Source organism: Mucor velutinosus, assembly GCF_035048745.1.
Source record: "Mucor velutinosus strain NIH1002 chromosome Unknown tig00000041, whole genome shotgun sequence".
Classification (NCBI taxonomy): Eukaryota; Fungi; Mucoromycota; class Mucoromycetes; order Mucorales; family Mucoraceae; genus Mucor; species Mucor velutinosus.
Genome location: NW_027041905.1, coordinates 3,381,677 through 3,400,600, shown reverse-complemented (window position 1 = coordinate 3,400,600; position 18,924 = coordinate 3,381,677). Strand labels below are relative to the sequence as shown.

Genomic DNA, 18,924 nt, shown 5'->3' with positions numbered 1-18,924 from the left:
CAAGTCTTCTGATGTTTGTTGTGTTATGTGATTTTAGCATAAAATGGGTTTTGTATAAAAAGCAGCAAGTTTTGCCTTCGCGTTTTATCCCCCCCCCCTCTTTCCTCTCTCTCTCTCTCTCTCTCTCTCATTGTCTCTCTTTCTTGATTCATCTATACAGCAATGTCAGCAGATACGACAGAACATCAAGACGAAGGTTTTCTTCGTGGGTATAAACCACGTTCCTATCCAGCACAGCAACAGCCTAGAACACCTTCACCTGCTCCTCGTTATAATAGCACTCGTCCTAGTTATAATAATCGTACAACATCTACCAACGCAGACCACAGCAACAACAAAGATGAGTTTTCTTCATCCATTTCATGGCCCATCATCTTGGCTGTGATTCCAACATTGGGTGCCTTTGTGGCAGGTAGTGCTGAAGTGTGGAGCGACTTTATCATGATACTCTTGATCTTGTATTATGTATATAAATGGATAACAGGTTTGTACATACATGTCAAATGTGTTATGTGAGGCAGACCACTCATAGTATGCATGATTGCTCCACAGTGCCATGGTCCTATTACGAAAGCGCCAGATCACGACGCATGATTCACCAATACGCTGCTCACCATCAACAACAACAGCAACACATGGACTCTAAAAGAAAAGAATATGCTATGAAGCGTAAAGCTTCCGTTGAAGAAGAGTTAAGGAGGCATGAACTGATAGGTTTGGCTTGGGTCATCATGTCACCTGCAGTTGCCGGCTATACACTACAATACAGCCGATATTTTCTAAGCAATTACGAAAAGTACATGAGTACCTTTAATGTTACTGTATTTGTATTAGCTGCGACATTAAAGCCGTTGGTACATGTCATGGCTCTACTACGGGAAAGAACGCTGTTCTTACAGAGCGAAATACAAGTCGATGAAACAGAAATCGAAGTACTGCAAAAGAAGATTGAAATGATGGAAGATGAAATGGATGGGCTGAGAAAGGCGTTTGCAACCAAGCGGGATCTTGGACAGGTAATATGGGTCTTGTAGTAGATAGCTTATATTGACGACAAAATAGGTTGCTCAGGGTATTGCACCAAGTATTCAGCAATTGAGCAAAGCAATGAAACGATTTGAAAAGAAGGAAACGTCGCTTCGTTCATGGTCAGAGGAGAGATTTACAGAAATCGACCAAAAAGTACAAGACTTTGATCAATTCATATGCTACAGTATCGAGCAAGATCAACGTAAATCAGCACAACGTGTATTAGTGACACTCATGTTCTTGCCCATGAATGTGTGTTTCTGGGCAGCTAGAAGAATGACAGGATTGCTACCTATCCCTAGAGCTTTATTAAATCTAACCACCTCACCGCCTGGAATCAAGACGAGAACAGCTAGACATTTAACACACACAGATCTAACGGGTGTGTATCGTGATACTAGTGGTGTCAATAGGAGTACCACGGTCAGAGGTCCTTCTGAAGTGAGTAGTTCGGGTGAGGAACCGGCATTCGGTGTTGGCGCTGCTGGGATGAGTGGTGTGAGATCATCTTGATATAGCTTCAAAACAAGCAAAACAAATCTATATGTATACCCCTCAATCTTACCTTCATCCCTCCCATTTGTATGTTTTTTTTTATCTACACATTTGTCTTATTAAAACGTTTGGCACTTTCTTGTTGAATATATTGTGAATCGTGGCGGATCAAGTCTATACAAAGACCAAAACAAATACAGTGGATGAAACTGTGTATGCGAATTTAATGAACAAAAAATTAAAGCACGCACGCACAGTGTTTATATGTATCATCTTGCGATTTGCTAAAGGAACCAACTAGAGCAATTTTGTACAAATGGAAATATTTCAATGTAACATTTGAGAGTTTCGTGATAACAGCTGATATCGAGTCAATCTATTAAATAGATCAACCAGCAATGAGATGTGTCCAATTTGCTTGATAGAGCAAGAAGCTTGGATGTGTAACAGATACCAAGAGAACATCTGAGAGGAATTTCGGCAACCTCGAATCCGGATGTTTTCAGTGAGATACATTATCACACTGTTGATCATAGGGGTACTGCCAAGCGACTGTAAATTGCGACAATAAAAAAGCATGAAGAAAACTTGTCGACTTACCTTTGGTGCTGTTAAATTGAAATGATCACAGATGGTCAATAATGAACATCGCACATCACTTTAGTCAGGTCTTTCAGTATATGCTATTCATATTTAATGCATTTGGGTTGAATATATCTTCTTTTAGCTCTGGTATATCCAAAGCATCATGTTTCAATATAGACACCTCTCTTATGAGTTCTGCTATGGTATATGCTTACAGATCAGCATTGAACAGGATGGCTCAAAGACCACACAATAAGCCACATAATGGAAAGATGGAAAGCAGCAATATCAAATCCCCGAATTTTTAGCATTGCAAAGCACATGCATCAACAGTAAACACATCTCTTTACCATAAATTTATCATGTCTAGCTTTAGATTTTTACTACGCCCTTTAGTAAATACAGCAAAGAGTCAGGCTTTTGCTCGTACCGCTTACAAAAATGGATTCATTCGTCCTGCTATGAAAAAGACATTCTTGCAGCCAGCCACTTTTGATACAGCCAACAGCAAAAGAGCCTTTTCAGTTGCTGCACCTCGTTCAAGTAGCGGTGATGGTAACTTTCAAAACGCATGTAGATATAGAAACAATAAACAGCTAAAGCTTGTTCATGATAGTTGACCCTGACCTTGTTCATCTGTTGGATGAAGAATTGCAGTTTGAAAAGACCGAGACTGAGACGCCTGCTTTTATCAAAGAATTCCTTGATACCAATTTGTTCCAGGTAAGTCCATAGTGTAGCATGAGAGAAACCACAACTCATATGACATTAGATTGAGGACAGAGTAGGGCATGACAAGGTGACATTGACTCGTACATTTGGCAATGAAAAGTAAGTCGAATAGGGCTCTATCCCAAGCATCAATTCATGCAAACCTTGTTACAATAGGATCAATGTCATTTTCTCCATTTCTGACATCAACAACACGGTAGAGGAATTTACAGAAGAGGATTTACAAGATGGCCAAAAAATCATCACAAAAGACACAACCGACATTGCTGATGAAAAGGAGGCTACAGCAGGAGAGGAAGAGGTGACAGCCATCAAAGACCAAGACCTGGACGATGTCTCATTCCCTGTGCGTGCTACTGTTATCATTGAAAAGCAAGACAGAGGCAGCTTGGTATTGAACACAGTAGCTCAAGATGGCTATTTGCACATTGATGCAGTAAGATATTTCAAGCAAGGACAAATTCAGCCTCAAGACATGGCAACTGTGGATATTGGAGAGCAAAGACAAGATCTTTATATGGGTCCTGTATTTGATGAGCTGGATGAGCAGATTCAAACAACATTCAGTCGTTATTTGGAGGAGCGTGGTATTGATACAGCATTAGCTACATTTTTACCAGATTACGTTGATTACAAGGAGCAAAAGGAGTATGTCAATTGGTTGAAGGATGTCAATGATTTCGTATCTGCTTAATTGGCAAGATAGTCTTTATCGCCTAATAAACTAGATTCTTGTGAAATGTCGCTGTAGTTTATAACATCGTCTTGCTCATCGTTGCTGAGCTCGTTTTCATTACTGCTGTAGCTGTAGTCGCTGCTGTTGTTGCCGTCGTCTACACTAGCTTCTCTTTGTTTCTTTATCACGGCAACATTACGAACTAGTCTTTCAGCGAGTTGGGGCAGATTGAATCTGAATTTCAAGTGTCTTCCTTTCTACAGCATCGATTAGGCGCTAGAATTGATGCACTGCTATGAATGATGCTCTCACCCTGATGCCTTCCAATAACAAGTCAATCTCATCTCCATCTTGTAACTGATGCTCATCATTGATTAGAATTGCAGCTTGATTCAGCCTGACTCTTTTATTTGAGAGCTAATGTATAGTCAGCGAGTCCGCATGCCATGCTATGCTGTGCCTCATGCCTACATTTGTAATAAAGCATCGGTTGTCCTCTTCTAGTATCACTTTGACTAATGAGAGATAGAGAGAGCTGAGTATGCCATGCATTAATGAGAAAAATGGGGTCTCTTACGCTGTCTTTCACTGATAAATTTTGATTCAATGCCATACTTGTGTCTTCCAATGTATGTAGGCTCGCCTACCTTAAGGTTGTATGTCTCATTTGATGTCAAGTTGGTAAAGGACATGCTGTTTTACAATAAATAGAAATTAAAACAAGGAAAAAAGCCTCAAATGGGTTGATTGTACTGACAATAAATATAGATTGAGGGGAGTTCAAGGCGATTGTTTACTTTTTTTTTTTTTTCTTCTTCCTTCAACCAAAAAAAAAGGGGTCTTTTGTTTCTCTGTCCAAACATCCCTTTTCCTTTCCTGTTTCCATGGCAATTCACTAGTGGCCATCAAGTAATAATGGATTCTGATACATCAAGTGGGTCTGCCTGGACTATTATCAATTATGTGCTTGTAACTTGGTACTGTTTCATGTTGGGCTTGAGTTTATTCGGCCAGTACATAGGGTAAGCACCGCCAGCCTATTGCGCGTAGGACATGTATTCACCGTTCGTGACAGACAGTCAAGATATAATCATCCACCAAAGCCAATATCATCAAAACTATCAGCATCTGAAGCGGAAGGGGTTTCAATCATCCGACCTTTAAAAGGGGTTGATTTGGAATTGGAGGCAAATTTGCGATCATCATTTGTACAAAACTATCCCAAATTTGAAATTATCTTTTCAGTGGCATCAGCCAAGGACCCTGCCATCAAAATCGTCGAGAAACTGCGCCAAGAATACGAGCATGTAGACAGTAGATTGGTTGTTGGTATGAGTGCATGCTTCAAGGTTCATTAGGATGATGTCTTGTGTGTCACTAACCACCACAAACAGGTGACCATCAAGTCGGCATCAATCCTAAAATCAACAACATGGTCGAATCCTACAAGACAGCGAAATACGACATTGTGTGGGTGTTGGATAGCAATGTGCATGTTGACAGAGATACCTTGGGAAGGTCCGTCGATCAATTAATGTTGCCTGGTATTGGATTGGTGCATCATTTGCCAATTGCTGTTCAGCCGGCAAATTACGCTGCCGAGATTGAGCAGACGTTCCTCGATACAAACCACGCTAAAATGTATTTAGCCATCAACGGTGTGGGTATCGCTTCCTGTGTGATGGGCAAATCAAACTTGTATCGTCGGTCCGACTTGGATCGCGTAGGTGGATTGGAGAAGTTTGGTAAATATATGGCCGAAGACAATATCATTGGCGAAGCGTTGTGGCACCAAGGCCTTCGACATCGCATGAGTGCAGACGTGGCTTGTCAGGCTTTGGGCCCTATATCCATTGGAGGTTACTGTGCACGTCGTGCAAGATGGGTGCGCCTGAGAAAGTACATTGTCACTGCAGCTACCTTGGTGGAGCCGATAACAGAGTCTATCATATGTGGTCTCATGGGCGCATTTGGCTTTCATCAAGTATTTAACATACCAATGCCACTCTTTTTTGCTGTTCACTGGACATGGTGGTTCATGAATGACTGCATATTATATCGTACACTAGTGCGTGCTAGTTCGTTACACACTCTGGATGCTCAGAAACCACTCCCGTTTCTTCATTTCTTACGTGCTTGGATATCAAGAGAAGTATTGGCGTTACCCCTCTATCTTTATGCCATGGCAGGCACCAAGATCTCATGGCGTGATCAAGAGTACAGATGTATTTCAGATGGTACAGCTGTTGCCATCTCTAGTAACAAAGACTCTTCCTCTACTACAGCCTTGTTATCTGCCACTCAACAAGATTAAATACATTCCTATTTATATATCAAAATTTTTAATTACATTTAATAAACTAATAGTTTTTATTCATTGAAATAGAATTTCGGTATCATTTAGCTATTATACATGAGATTTTTACTCGGGTCTGAAGACAATGTCAAAGTGGAGTTCACCATGGCTGGTAAGACCCAACTTGGCAGGGAGCTTGGCCCAGGTATCGATGGGAGTACCCTTGAAAGCCTCAGAGACATCCAAGTGACCATCACCAATCTTGTCTTCACCAATCATATCCTTATCGAGGACCTTGAAGTAGAGCTTGTGCTTGGAAGAACCTTCCTCAATGTTGAAGGTGAAGGTTTGGTTCCATACAGGGTTTTCAGTGTTCTTGACGGTCTCGGAACGTTGCTTGTAGTCTTCGTCTAACCAGAGTTCAACATAGGGATCATTGTGACCAGCAAGGTCTTCCTTGTGGAGGTTACGGGCTTCAATAACGTTAACAGTGAGAACACCACGGGGAGCAGAGTGAGAGGACAACATGTTTAATAAGAATCAATTAATATTTGATAATGAAAAATGAAAAGAAAGTAGCGAAAATCACGTCCTTTATATAGTTTTGATGTGTGTCTCGCAATGCATGAAATATCAATTTTGACATCACAGGCCGCTAATATGAAAGGCAAAGCCGTGATTGTGTTTATGTTGTGCCAAGTGGGCAATTGTTAGCATGAATTGCAGCTGATTGGCCTCTAAAAATAATACCAACATTTGTTTCTTCACCATGACGTTTATATGAGTGCATTTTTAACACTTCATCTCTATACTTCAAAGGGCGTTTGCCCAACATAAAGTTCACTAAACGTACATGATGTTGTACACATTTAACTGTAAGGAAGCAAAGGCTTCTTGAATACATACTTCAAACATCCGTTTTATTTACTTGGCTATTACATCATGATGACCCCTCATATCACTCTTTGACATGTTTTGTTTATCAGGGCAAAATGTGTGTGTGGCGTACATGTTGAGAACACTAATATAATATGAAACCAACCAAGCATTACTGGATCCCCAAAAAGAATGCCTGGAATCTCAAAAGCTTAAAACCAAGCAAGCTCGCTTTTGGTATTCGTTTTGGATAATACATACACTGTCATGTACATCGTTACATCCGCAGTTAAACATGCTTCTCTAAAGAAGTCTACATCGCCGTAGTGTGTAACGCGCTCTACAGCATTGCATCGCGTCACAAATGTTCATATTGAAGAAATCGCATTGCATGAATAGAACAGAAAGTCTGCTAGATGAAACAGCTGTTATTGATATGCTTGAATCGTATATCAAAGAGTGAGACTATAAACAAAGACTGCATCGTTCATATACAGCACGTGCATTTGAACGAGATTACGAGCGTCTGTGAACGATGTAACACTTTGTAGGTCTAGATTGAATCTCTCGTTGCTTCTCTCAGATACTACTAGCACATTACACGTACTGGCAAGCATCATATTTCTCTTCTCTCTAACCCTAATATATCACTACAAAAATGATCGGCATTTTCAGAATGAATCAAGCCTATATTATGCTCTAATAAACTTTCCAACTATTCTCTACAGAAAAAGCTTGGCATGAAGTTTATGCTTTCGCACGAATTTAGGTTTGTACAACACTGCCTTCGGTTAATCGCCTCAAAAAAGAAGTTTTATACCCAAGATGGGAAGACTGACACACAACCTGAGGCTATTTTGAAACATTTTCTACAGGATTCCATAGCTTATATTCTTCTGTTCATGATGTCAAAAGCTTAGTGCGCTTAGCCTTTATATGGGAAGTGCTAGCTATAGATGCTATATCATTGCCATTAAATCACATCGTATTCACTACTTGATAAAATGTGTAATGGAGCCCATAACTATCTAAATCAAAACATGTCATGACATAATGGAGCTCAACTTTAAAGCCTTTCGTTAAATCGTAAAAACTCTCCGTAAGCGACCTGTAACTGTGCATTTGACTCTTTTGCAATGCTACACATCTGCATTATCAGTATGAAACCATATACAGACAGACAGTATATTTACATTACCTCTTACTACTACAAAATATGGAAAACACAGCTTAGTTTGCGTATATTTGAGTCGCGTTTTCTCGCGTTGGTAGCCGTTTTGAACCACTAGAATAGCACCAAAAAATTGCTCTCGTCCAGTACTCACTTTCTGACACGTTTGCTCAACTTTTTGAAGACCTAAAAAAAAACATGGTCAAAATTCGACCAAAAAGCATGAAGTACTTTTTTTTTTAAAAAAAAAATTGTTTTTAGTGATTGCTCCGTGTAAGTAGGTCCCTAGGACACTACCAAGAGGCGGGCGCAATTGATATGATATTCAATTATATTTAGGATAAAGCGATAGATGACATTACGGTGGACAAGGTTCAGGGACAGAGACCAGAAGAAATTCCAGTTGGACCTGGCGATGCTGGAGGTGTGAGCCTCGATGCATGCTGTGCGGAATGTTCTGGTCGAAATCTGTCGAGTGAGGCCTTGCTGGCTGTTGAAGTCATAGGAGTCAATGAACGGTTTGAAGGAGATGTCGGTTGTGCGGTTGGTGCCATCCTGAGGGGGGTTGTAGCATGAGGCTAAAGTACGGTTGGATATGTACTTTGTTCTCGTTGATTTGCTTCAGGATTTTCTTGCAAGCGCGTCGAATGTCAGCTGGGATAGTTCTTATGAGGTACCCCTCATGGTTTTTACTATGATACATTAAATCAAAATGTTCTTATCGATCCAAAGCAACCTCTGAAGCTTCATTTGTGATGCTTTCATATGCAAAATATCGACGATTTTGCTAAAAACCTCATTTCCTATTTTTAAAGATTGCTCAGTAGGTTTAGTCATAATATCTTTTATAATTAGCACCATTGGATGCGCCTTAAAAAGTACGCCAAGAAAGCTTAAGGCTGTACGCGATAATCACCTCAGTTTGTATAGTCGAATTTGACAAAATAGAATAAATCGATTCGAAATCGACCAAATCTGTCCAATCTTGGCCAGATAAAACGAAAGCTTGAATCTTGCGAGTATAATAATAAGTGACAAATTAGTAAAGCGGTCTCTTGAAAAAGCCAGATTGAGCACATTACCTTGAAGACTCAAGCGTCCGCTAATACAGCACCGCTGCCGTCCCTTTTCTCGTTTCTGCTGCAGAAAGAGGTGGTCTTGGAAATAATGCCAGTGTTGGATTGACTGGGGTTTGGATTGAATACAGGCAATGGCTGCTTGAACAAGAGAATGGAAAGCCCAGAGACAGCGATGGCCAAAGCAGATGTCTTGTCTCTACCTTGAATGGCTCTGTGATTGAGAACGGACACACAGGCAGGATTTAAGCACAGGAATGCACCATGAATGGACCTTGCCTTGGTCTTACCATCTTTTGCTTTGATGGTTTGTGTGGGATGAGAGGTGGGCCCAAAGCAGTACATGCACGTCTGGGATGTCTTGTGTTCGTTGGTAGTATGCACAGTGGCGACAGATGAATGTAAGCGAGGCTTCCATTTTCCACCATACTTTAAATGACCCTTCAAACGAGAGCCGACACAAAGACCACGATCTCCAATGAACATTGTAAGTGACGTTTGGGGACGAACATCAGCACAAAAGGATCTTTCACGCGAAGCAAAACGAGAACGGAAACGCCTGTCGATATGCTCAACCTTGTTAGAGAGAGTATTTTGCTTCTTTGAGTCTTAGAACGCTCGCAATGCTTGGCCATTGCTTCTGTGTGCACCAAGATTTGACACGACATCCTCTACCTCTTTAACTCTGAACACACTGGATCTCGGCAATTGCTGCTCAATCTCTTGAACCTTCTTTCCTTCTTCTGTTGTTTTCTTGTCTTTCAAAGTGATCTTTCGCCTCATAAATTGGCCAGAACCAAAGTCGACATCTTCAGCACGCATCTTGTATGACTCTGGCAGAGGCTCAAATGTTGTTGTCTGACCACGATCATTGGCAGTAGCGCCGGCGTCGTCATCATCACCATTGAGATTTCCATCGCATTTAACACTGCCATCACGAATTTCATCCTTGTCAATAGCATCGTTCGTAATAACTTGATCAACGCCATTGCCATCGTTACCAGCAGCAGTACCAGTACTATCAGACAAATTGCCTTCATCAGCATTGAGATGGGTGAGAAGAGAGAATCTATTATGCAGTGACAAGTGATATTTGTATTTGTTCAGATTCATGCCAATAGTTTCTGTCATTACAGCCAGCCCGTTATCAGTACCCGAAAATACCATTGAATTGAGATGTTGGTCAGAAGGAGAAGGCTCGTAATTTGATACAAGAGGGATGCCTTTGTTTCTATATTCAATAGCTTTCCTTGTCAAAAAGGCACGAGTTCTCATGTTGAACAGTTGTTGCTTGGTCTGTTTGATGGCGATGAACAACTGGTTAATAACTTGATGTGGACGTAGCACGTGTGGATGTTACAGCTTCATATTCTCTTTTCTTCCCTTTAGCAACGACTCTTCTTTGGGGAGGATGGCTGGTTTGAGTGCCAGTAAACGGATATCTTTGCTCTACTTTTGTCCGCACACTAGACATTTGACACAAATAACTAGACAAGAAAAATGTGAGCATTTGTAATGGTACATCGATTGACCAGATCAATACATACTGTAACAAGAGTAGTGCTTTATAGATTTGGTTATAAATAAGAGCTGTCAAGATACAAAAATATGACGAGAACTAAGAAATGGTTTTAGATAGTGTTGATGCTACGCAAACAAAGAGTGTAAATGAACGAGAAAGAGTGGAGAGAAGAGAAATACATAATGAGAATGGCTGCAGCTTTCATGAAGGAATACTTCAAGCCGTTTTACAAGTCAGGCATCAATATATCAGATCTAGAACAAGTTTGGGTGCCTTAAATAATGTTGTCAATAACTGTTTGACAGATGAAGAGATATACCGCCGCATATTAGACAACAGTTATCTTTACATCATTCAAATGCTATCTATCATGTCCTGAAGACAAGACACACAAGCTTGATCAATAAAAAGTTGTATAAAAAGTAAACAAAGCATTGTGCATTCAATAAGTACAAATACATCCGCTAACGTTGCATTGAAATATTGGAAAAGCGTACATTTACTTTACAACTGCTCCACAACTGACACCGAGTATCTGCCTGTGAAGCAAGTATTTAGTTGCGCCAGAGCTCTGTAAGCTAAGCTGTGCGTTCGTTTGATATTCAGTATATAGTAGACTAGCCGATCAATCGCGCTACACTCGATGACGATGTCGCCCTGCGGGCTCTCGCCGAAGACATCTTATATCAGATATAATAAAATTTTGATATATCAAGTAGACTTTAAACAATCAATTATTAGTAAAAGGTTATATAAAAGCCAGGAGGAGGAGGAGAGGAGATGTCTCCCTCAGCATCTTTATGCTTATACACTGATATTAAAACAAAGCCTATTATTGAGACGATGTAAAAGAGAATTCAAGTTTTATGCGGCATTTATAAACCACAATCTCTATATTCTGATAATAGAATTGTTATACCATTTGCTGCTGATGCTATTAAGATGGCGCATAATGCTGGTTATGCGCAAATACAGGACTTGTGTAAGATCTACAGCGCTTTTTTTTTGAGATATTGTCATTGAAAAAGGCGCCTTTATGAGGCAAACCTCCCCAAAAAAGCCTTCAGGCCAAACAATTCTTCATTCAACTTCATTGTCCCCATTTAATAAGCATTGCAATCATCATTGTCATCATTAGAAAGGCATTTGGGTCAGCCAATAGCAGCGCCGCCGCCAACATTGATTTAAACTCAGTATGTCTTTTTCTTTTCAAGATTGGACAGACTTCGTCTTTTTTCGACTTGACAGAACAGTTTTGTGATGTTCGACTATATAAATTGTGATAATCGTCTGATGCTTCCTAATACATTCTTGGAGTACTTTTCAAGACGCTTCCAATGGTGCCAAGTAAAATAGATGTTTTGACTGAACTTATTGAGCAATTCCAAAAGATATGAAATGAGGCTTTAGGCCAAAATGTCAAAATTTTGCATATGAAAACCTCATAAACGTGGTTTCAGAAGTTGCTTTGAATCAAGAGGAAATTCTTGATTCAATATATACCATAGTAAAAGTCTTCATTTTCAAGGTAAAAAACGCGATCGTTTGATTTTCGATGAAAACCATGAGGGGTACCTCATGCTTTTTGGTCGATTTTTGGCCATTTTTTTTGGATCTTCAACAAGTTGAGCAAAGGTGTCAGGACGTTACTACTACTCAAGTGCAATTGTTTGGCGTCATTCCAGTGGCTCATAAAGGTCTATATGTCAAGGTATGAAGGCCTGAAAGCTGCCAAATTTGGTTATGTATTGCTTTATAGCTTTTATTTGCACGGCATCAAGCGCATCCTTGGTAGCTGAAATCTTCTGGAGGAAGGGCATTTTTGCGGCCTGTGCAATTTCTGGTTCAGATAGAACGAATATTGATTTTGGTAAAGCTAATTCAAGCAAATTCTGATGCGTTATGTTGTTGACAAGTCTATTAATAACGGAAATGAAAACCTGAATTTGCTGCTTGAATACTATGGTTTTGCACCTTCGTTTCGCTGAGGTAAAACCCCCCTTATAGGTCAACGTTACCAAATGTTGAATTAGATACCAAGTCTCCCTCCCCAGTGCCAGCTTCGCCAATGGTTTTTTCGAACCTTGTACGGTACCCAGTGCTTTAAGTTTTTTACGTCTCTAATCTCTGATTGGCCATTCCGACGTTTTTTATATATAGTTTTCTGGAAAATATATTAGAGATGATGAAGGTTGGCAGATGTCAGACATTATGCTCGCAAAATTCAAGGCATGCATTCACAGGTTGACCTGAGTTTGAACCTGGTTTGGCTGGTGGCAACATCACTGCCATCGTACAGGTTTTCGATGTTTGTGAAGCCTACCAGAAGGGCATTGCGAATCAAAAGTTACTATAGCTTAGCCTGATTGCTTTGGCTGACTCTTGGTACAGACCAATCTAGAGACATGTGAGCCTTATAATTAGAAATTACGATTTCGCAAGCAAAATGCAAAATCATCAGCCTAAGCTGAGTTGTATACAGTGTTTCGATTTGGCAGATAGAAAACAATTGATTTTAAAGAGCATTTAATGGCTCTATAACCTCATTGAAACGAAGTGCTGTTTAACAACAGAACAAAACTGATAAGACATTAAATGCGCACAACTGTTTTGATTTGCGCAATCAGCCATTAACATGAGCGATAAAAATCGCCATTATGGGATTGCAAACGTAATATACATTGCTATATTTGGGTATAAACGTATCCAGCGATAGAGAGGATGAATCTCAAAATGCCCACTGAAGCATTCAATACCATTCAATGGTAGGTACAATGACAGGACACAATAGCAAGAGCTACTGTGTGTTGAATAATTGACGAGACAGTGAAGAATCAAGCATTCGAGAGCCAAGGCTTTATGCGCTTTGATCGACGGTATTACTGGTTTAGCCGCCCCGCGAGGGCCAATCGTATAAAACTGCGATCTATTTTTGATCAAGGCATTTCTCTCTTTTTCTCTGCTGTTCCTAACAATTTCAAGCAAGCTAACCTTCGAGCAAGCATGCCAGATTCCGAGGATATAGCATTAGTTGTGCTATCCCATGGATTGTGGGGCGTCAGAGATCATATGGTGTTTATTGAAAAAAAGCTGATAGATAAATATCAAGACAAGATTCATGTGGCAAGTAGAGTCAAGTCGGATAGCGTATTTTATTTTCAGGTGTTTATGTTTCTGTTTTGCATTGATAGTTGAATTCGAGCGTCAATGAAGCAAAATTCTCGTATGATGGGGTTGATATTTGTGGTGAGAGATTGGCTGAAGACGTAAGGCTTGCTTTGATAGGGATGCTATCTCATCACCATCGCTGCTAACTGGAACAACATTAGATTGAATCAACAGTTGTACGACTCGGGAAAAATGGAAAGCAAGTCAAGAGAATTAGTATGATAGGATATTCATTAGGTGGATTAATCGTGCGATATGCCATTGGACATTTAGGGCAAAAGGGATTCTTCAACACTATTGAGCCAGCAGTAAGTGATTATATAACGGAATGCATGCATTACAGCAAGGCTCACATATGGCAGTACTTTGTCACATTTGCAACACCCCACATGGGCGTCCGATTACCATCCTCCAACGCATTTTCCATCATGTTCAATTTCGTCAGTGGTAGACTCGTTTCCAGATCTGGAGAACAGCTCCAGCTGCTAGATAAATACGACAAAGTTGACAATAAGCCGATGCTCGAGATTTTGTCGGATCCAGGTAAACATTGCATGGATGAATTCCCAGCAGCTAAGAGTAACTCATGATTTCTTTTGTAACAGATCAACCTTATTTCAAGTACTTGTCGAAATTCAAGAAAAGACGAACTTACGCAAATATTGCCAACGATAGAACAGTGGCTTATTGGACTGCAGGATTGGAACTGAGAGATTATTTCTTTAATAGTAAGGGAAAGGTAGATTTGTAAGTTATGTGCAAGGAATATGACAGCAGAAGGGATATTCATGTCTGAGGTGTATTAATAGCACATTGGACGAGACATACAACTCGATTATCACATCATTTGAAAAACGATTACCGAATGCGCCCAAGAGCAACAAAGTGGGTGATTTGGATGCGAATGGCAAGAGAAAAAAGAAGCCTCTCAAGCCCATCATCCTCAAGTATACATTTTATTGTTTGCTACCCATTCTTGGCCCTATATTCTATATCCTTGCCCTCTCCTTCATCGGGTTTCAAGGTCTCGTCAGTCGTTACCGTACATCGCAAATCTTGGATCAGAAAAAGTCGCTGATTACTAACAACCAGAACAGCACATCAGAGGAGACATTGGGACGTCGGTCCAGTGAGGCAGATCGATACATGAATGGCGAGTTGTTGGCAGGTGCTTTGGATGCAGTCAATTTACCAGGCGAACAAAACTCTCCGCCTAAGAAGCATTCTACTTCATCTGATGCATTGAACGCCAAGACGTACTATTACAATGTAGAGCCTTCAAAGTTGCTCGACGAGTCATGCAAACCACTTCCTTTTATTGACACAACCAAGCGCATCCACAGAAACTTACGATTGCTGGAATGGGAACGCGTTTGGGTGTATATCAGAGCATTCAATGCGCATGGAAGTATTGTTTGTCGACAAAAGCGATTTACTACAGACAGCGGCATTGCTACTATTCAACACTTTTTAGATACCACACAACTTGGCTTGTGAGAGATGATTTTTTTATATATATGGTACAAATAAACTATGCTTTGTTTACATTTAATGGAATCTTCCAGGGACAATGGGATGACTGGCAGAGAGACCGCCATCAACAGCAATAGCTTGGCCGTTAAGATAAGAGGCTTCATCAGAGGCCATGAATGCGACAACATGAGCAATTTCAGAGGCAACACCATAACGCTTGGTGGGATTCAATTGACCGATCTTGTGAGCGGAACCCTTTTGACGAGCATAATCGAATGTGCCCTTGGTCATACCAGTTTCAATCAAGCCCTACAGTCAAAACATTCAATACGGACATTTTGCAATCCACACTTGTGAAAACTTACAGGACAGATGGCATTGACACGCACATTGGTGCCACCGTATTGGAAGGCGCTGGTTTGACACAAATTGATCACACTACAAAAACAATTGAGTTCTATGCCGAGATTTCTGCAAGACATTTGAAAACTTACGCAGCTTTAGATGCAGAGTATTCAGGTGATCCAGCACCAGATCTGATACCAGCAACAGAAGCAGTGCAAATGATAGAGCCACCGGTAACTTGTTTACCACCACCCAACTTGAGCATGGCAGCACCAGCATGCTTGCAAGCCAAGAAAGCACTCAATGCATTGATGCGCATCATGTTCATAAAGGACTCGGCGTCCTCATCTTGCAAACGATCACCAGTAGCGACACCAGCATTAGCGAAAAAGACATCCAAGCGACCGTACTTGGCAACAGCATCATCAATGATGCTCTCTACAGCGGATTGAGAGGCGGCATCCACAGCACGAGGGATACACTCCACCTTGTAAGTGTCCTTGATCTCCTTGGCCAATTCCTCCAAGTTTTCCAATGTTAAATCAGTAGCATAGATGACTTTGGGTCCTCGCTTGGCGAGAGAAATGACAGTGGCACGGCTGTTGAGCATGTGTGTTAGTTTGTATGTGATTTCAGTGTTGCAAATGATGATCAAAACCTACCCAATACCATACAGAGAGCCAGCACCTGTCACAATGCACACTTTACCTTGAAGAGAAGGAGATGCATTGGCTAAATGACCAAAAATTTGTTGAGCACGATCGTTTGCAGTAGAAGCCATGGTTTATTTTGTTTTGTATTAGATAAAGTGTGAAAAAGCAACAAAAAAAAAAAAAGAAAAAGAAAAAAAAACAAAAAACTATTTAAAAAAAGGGGTTGGAAGCGTGGTATTTTGCTTTAGTCATGCTTTAAAGTTGTGGGGGGGTGAAGAATAAACCTTATTCTCTCAGTGTGTGTGTGTGTAACTTATTCATCATCATGTTCCTCCTCGTCTTCCGACTCATGCTTGGTGGGTCTATTGTACTTTGTGCTAACGAGGCAAATGTCTGGAATCACACCTTCAGGATTCAAATACTTGTAATCATCGCCGAGATGAGCATCCAGAGAGGTCAAATAACCGTCAAAAACATGCTCTTGATTCTCGGCCTCGAAGATCTTTTTGTAGATCCATTCTTCCTTGAATGCGTTGATCTTGTCCTTGTACACATCGAAATCAACAATATCTCGCTCAACTTGATTGGCCTTTGATCTCATCTTGTCGTTGTACACTTTGAAAATGGGACGCTCCAACAACAGACCCAATGCAGGTGCCTTGGGGATGTTGATCTTATTTTCTTCGAATGTCTTGGGGATCAATGAAATGGGTGTATTCGAACGAGTGACAAGCATGCCCATTGCTACAGCTTGAGGTTAGTAAAAACAGAACAACCCTCCCCCTCTCCGCCCAACTTACAGATCATTTTACGAATTTGATGCAAAATGAAGGATTGACCGTGCAACTTGATGCTGACCCATTCTGATCCATCAATGTACATGGGCTTGGACACATCGATACTCATGATATAACGGTGAGCGCTCTTCTCTTTAAAGGACTTGCCATTGGTGTAGTTGTGAAAGTTGTGTGTGCCTTCAAAGATCTTCATGGCTGCAGTGAATGTGTCTAATTGTTCTTGCGTTGCTCTGTAATCATGTCGCTGTTGCTTCAACTCAGGTGTGCTGCGAGTGGCATATTTGACAATGGGGTTTGTTGGGTTGTTGTTGGAGATGACCAGATCGTCTTCATAGGTAGGTGTGTCGGTCAAGATCTTCTTTTCGGGAGCCATAAAGGCACATGTTGGCAGTAAGTATTCGTACACGCGGGAATCGCATAGGTTTTTGGCGTGGAAAGATCGGATACAGGGAACATAACCCCACACACGGATCTGTGGTGGCAAGAAGCTGTTGATACGTTCGACAACATCGTAGTCTTCTGGGATTTGCATTTTGAGCGAAAGCAAGTTGCCAGCAGCATGGACGCCCTTATCTGTACGAGCAGCACGCATCCAGGCTGATTTTTTTGCATCGTCGCTGTTGTCCTTGGAAATGGCATTTGCCTTGACCATGGCATCAAATAACACACTCTCAATGGAATTGCAATTGGGATTTCTATAATGATAGATTAGCTTCTTCCTTCCCCATCCTCATTAAGGCAACTTACAACTGCATGCCTTGATATCCTGTTCCATTGAATCCCACAAACAGAGCAACCTTCTTCTTGGGAATACGAGGCTCTCTAGGACCCAAATGTTCAGGTCTTGTCTGAAGCGTCTTTTCCTTTCTGTCTCCCTTTGGCTCTTTTTTGTTGTTGTTCTGTTTGGCTTTCTTGGCCCAACCGTCCTTTCTCTTGGGCCTTTTTGAAGGGACCTCTTCGACAGATTCGCCTTTGACCTCGAGTCCATCATCGACAGGTCGTTTCACACCCACTTGAATGGTGGATGTCTCCTTCACGACAGTTGTGGTGGTAGTGGTGACTACTTCATCCTTGACCTCTGGTTGCTGTGATTGTCCTTGAGACTCTGATCTAGACCAGACGTTTCCCATGATATGTTATGTAATAAGAGACAAAAAGAGAATTGCCTGCTTGAAAATTTTTTCAATTGTTTTATAGCGCTGCTTGTCAAAATTTCTGGGAGGGGGGGGGGGTACACGGAAGTCCGTTCATATCAATTCAGGCAAGGAAAGAAAAGCCGCCATCGTCCAGCGTTTGAGTGAGATTGGCATCAATCACCAACAGACTGTGCTGCAGGATTTCATTGCGTCAGTATTATTATCCCTAGCAGTTTGGACTCATTCGGCGTCGCTCTGCGGGCTCTTGTCGAAGACATTTTGGTATGTCAAGTAGATTTTAAACAACCAATTATCAGTAAAAAAAAAAAAAAAAAAAAAAAAAAAAAAAAAAAGTAAAAAAAAAAGGTTATAGCAGAGCTAGGAGGAGGAGAGGAGATATCTCCCTCAGCACCCTTTTTGCTTACACTGATATCAAACAAAGCCTATTATTAAAGAAAATTCAACTTTTATGTAGCATTTGCACACCACAATCTCCATTTTCTGATAATAGAATTGTCATACCATTCGCTGCTGCTGATGCTCTTAATAAGATGGCGACATAAAGCTGGTCTCAAGTAAAGACAAGACTTGTGTAAGATCTACAGTAACTTTTTTCAGATATTGTCATTGCAAAAGACACCTTCATGAGGCAAAGCCCACCAAAAAAAGGTATTTGAGCCAAGCAATTGCCCTTTCAAATCCATGATCCCCATTCAATCAACATCGCAATCATCATTGTCATCAGCAGAAAGGCATTTAGGTCAGCCAGCAGCAGGCAACCGCCAAAATTAATTCAAACTCAGTATATTTCTTTAGTTCAAGATTGGATAAATTTTGCCATTCTTCGACTTCTTTAATCTATCTTGTCATATCCGACTATATAAATTGTAATGA

The 18,924-nt window shown here is 40.8% G+C and overlaps 9 protein-coding genes across 9 annotated transcripts; 4 read left to right on the top strand and 5 right to left on the bottom strand.

Moving 5' to 3' along the window:
• Positions 1–162: 162 nt before the first annotated feature.
• Positions 163–1,542, top strand: ATC70_001321 (uncharacterized protein; the record flags this gene model as incomplete). The annotated part of the gene is made up of 3 exons (XM_064820718.1): positions 163–484; positions 553–1,016; positions 1,063–1,542. The coding sequence occupies 3 exons, from the start codon at positions 163–165 to the stop codon at positions 1,540–1,542; spliced, it is 1,266 nt and encodes a 421-aa protein (XP_064684638.1).
• A 929-nt stretch (positions 1,543–2,471) lies between these two features.
• ATC70_001320 (uncharacterized protein) lies at positions 2,472–3,535 on the top strand (the record flags this gene model as incomplete). The annotated part of the gene is made up of 4 exons (XM_064820717.1): positions 2,472–2,664; positions 2,726–2,832; positions 2,882–2,940; positions 2,998–3,535. The coding sequence occupies 4 exons, from the start codon at positions 2,472–2,474 to the stop codon at positions 3,533–3,535; spliced, it is 897 nt and encodes a 298-aa protein (XP_064684637.1).
• An 897-nt stretch (positions 3,536–4,432) lies between these two features.
• On the top strand, positions 4,433–5,831 carry RHO1_2 (GTP-binding protein Rho1; the record flags this gene model as incomplete). The annotated part of the gene is made up of 3 exons (XM_064820716.1): positions 4,433–4,539; positions 4,593–4,846; positions 4,912–5,831. 3 exons carry the CDS (start codon positions 4,433–4,435, stop codon positions 5,829–5,831), a joined length of 1,281 nt encoding a protein of 426 aa, XP_064684636.1.
• Positions 5,832–5,939: 108 nt separating this feature from the next.
• On the bottom strand, positions 5,940–6,341 carry CET1 (mRNA-capping enzyme subunit beta; the record flags this gene model as incomplete). The annotated part of the gene is made up of 1 exon (XM_064820715.1): positions 5,940–6,341. One exon carries the CDS (start codon positions 6,339–6,341, stop codon positions 5,940–5,942), a length of 402 nt encoding a protein of 133 aa, XP_064684635.1.
• Positions 6,342–8,951: 2,610 nt separating this feature from the next.
• Positions 8,952–9,422, bottom strand: PTC2_2 (Protein phosphatase 2C 2; the record flags this gene model as incomplete). Its single annotated transcript, XM_064820714.1, has 1 exon — positions 8,952–9,422. One exon carries the CDS (start codon positions 9,420–9,422, stop codon positions 8,952–8,954), a length of 471 nt encoding a protein of 156 aa, XP_064684634.1.
• Positions 9,423–9,545: 123 nt separating this feature from the next.
• ALG7 (tunicamycin resistance protein) lies at positions 9,546–10,211 on the bottom strand (the record flags this gene model as incomplete). Its single annotated transcript, XM_064820713.1, has 1 exon — positions 9,546–10,211. The coding sequence occupies one exon, from the start codon at positions 10,209–10,211 to the stop codon at positions 9,546–9,548; it is 666 nt and encodes a 221-aa protein (XP_064684633.1).
• Positions 10,212–13,461: 3,250 nt separating this feature from the next.
• On the top strand, positions 13,462–15,123 carry ATC70_001315 (uncharacterized protein; the record flags this gene model as incomplete). Its single annotated transcript, XM_064820712.1, has 6 exons — positions 13,462–13,581; positions 13,650–13,724; positions 13,788–13,934; positions 13,989–14,169; positions 14,232–14,373; positions 14,436–15,123. 6 exons carry the CDS (start codon positions 13,462–13,464, stop codon positions 15,121–15,123), a joined length of 1,353 nt encoding a protein of 450 aa, XP_064684632.1.
• A 51-nt stretch (positions 15,124–15,174) lies between these two features.
• ATC70_001314 (uncharacterized protein) lies at positions 15,175–16,225 on the bottom strand (the record flags this gene model as incomplete). The annotated part of the gene is made up of 4 exons (XM_064820711.1): positions 15,175–15,408; positions 15,465–15,537; positions 15,594–16,043; positions 16,107–16,225. 4 exons carry the CDS (start codon positions 16,223–16,225, stop codon positions 15,175–15,177), a joined length of 876 nt encoding a protein of 291 aa, XP_064684631.1.
• Positions 16,226–16,410: 185 nt separating this feature from the next.
• Positions 16,411–18,024, bottom strand: ATC70_001313 (uncharacterized protein; the record flags this gene model as incomplete). The annotated part of the gene is made up of 3 exons (XM_064820710.1): positions 16,411–16,841; positions 16,898–17,589; positions 17,642–18,024. 3 exons carry the CDS (start codon positions 18,022–18,024, stop codon positions 16,411–16,413), a joined length of 1,506 nt encoding a protein of 501 aa, XP_064684630.1.
• Between the last annotated feature and the right edge of the window lie 900 nt (positions 18,025–18,924).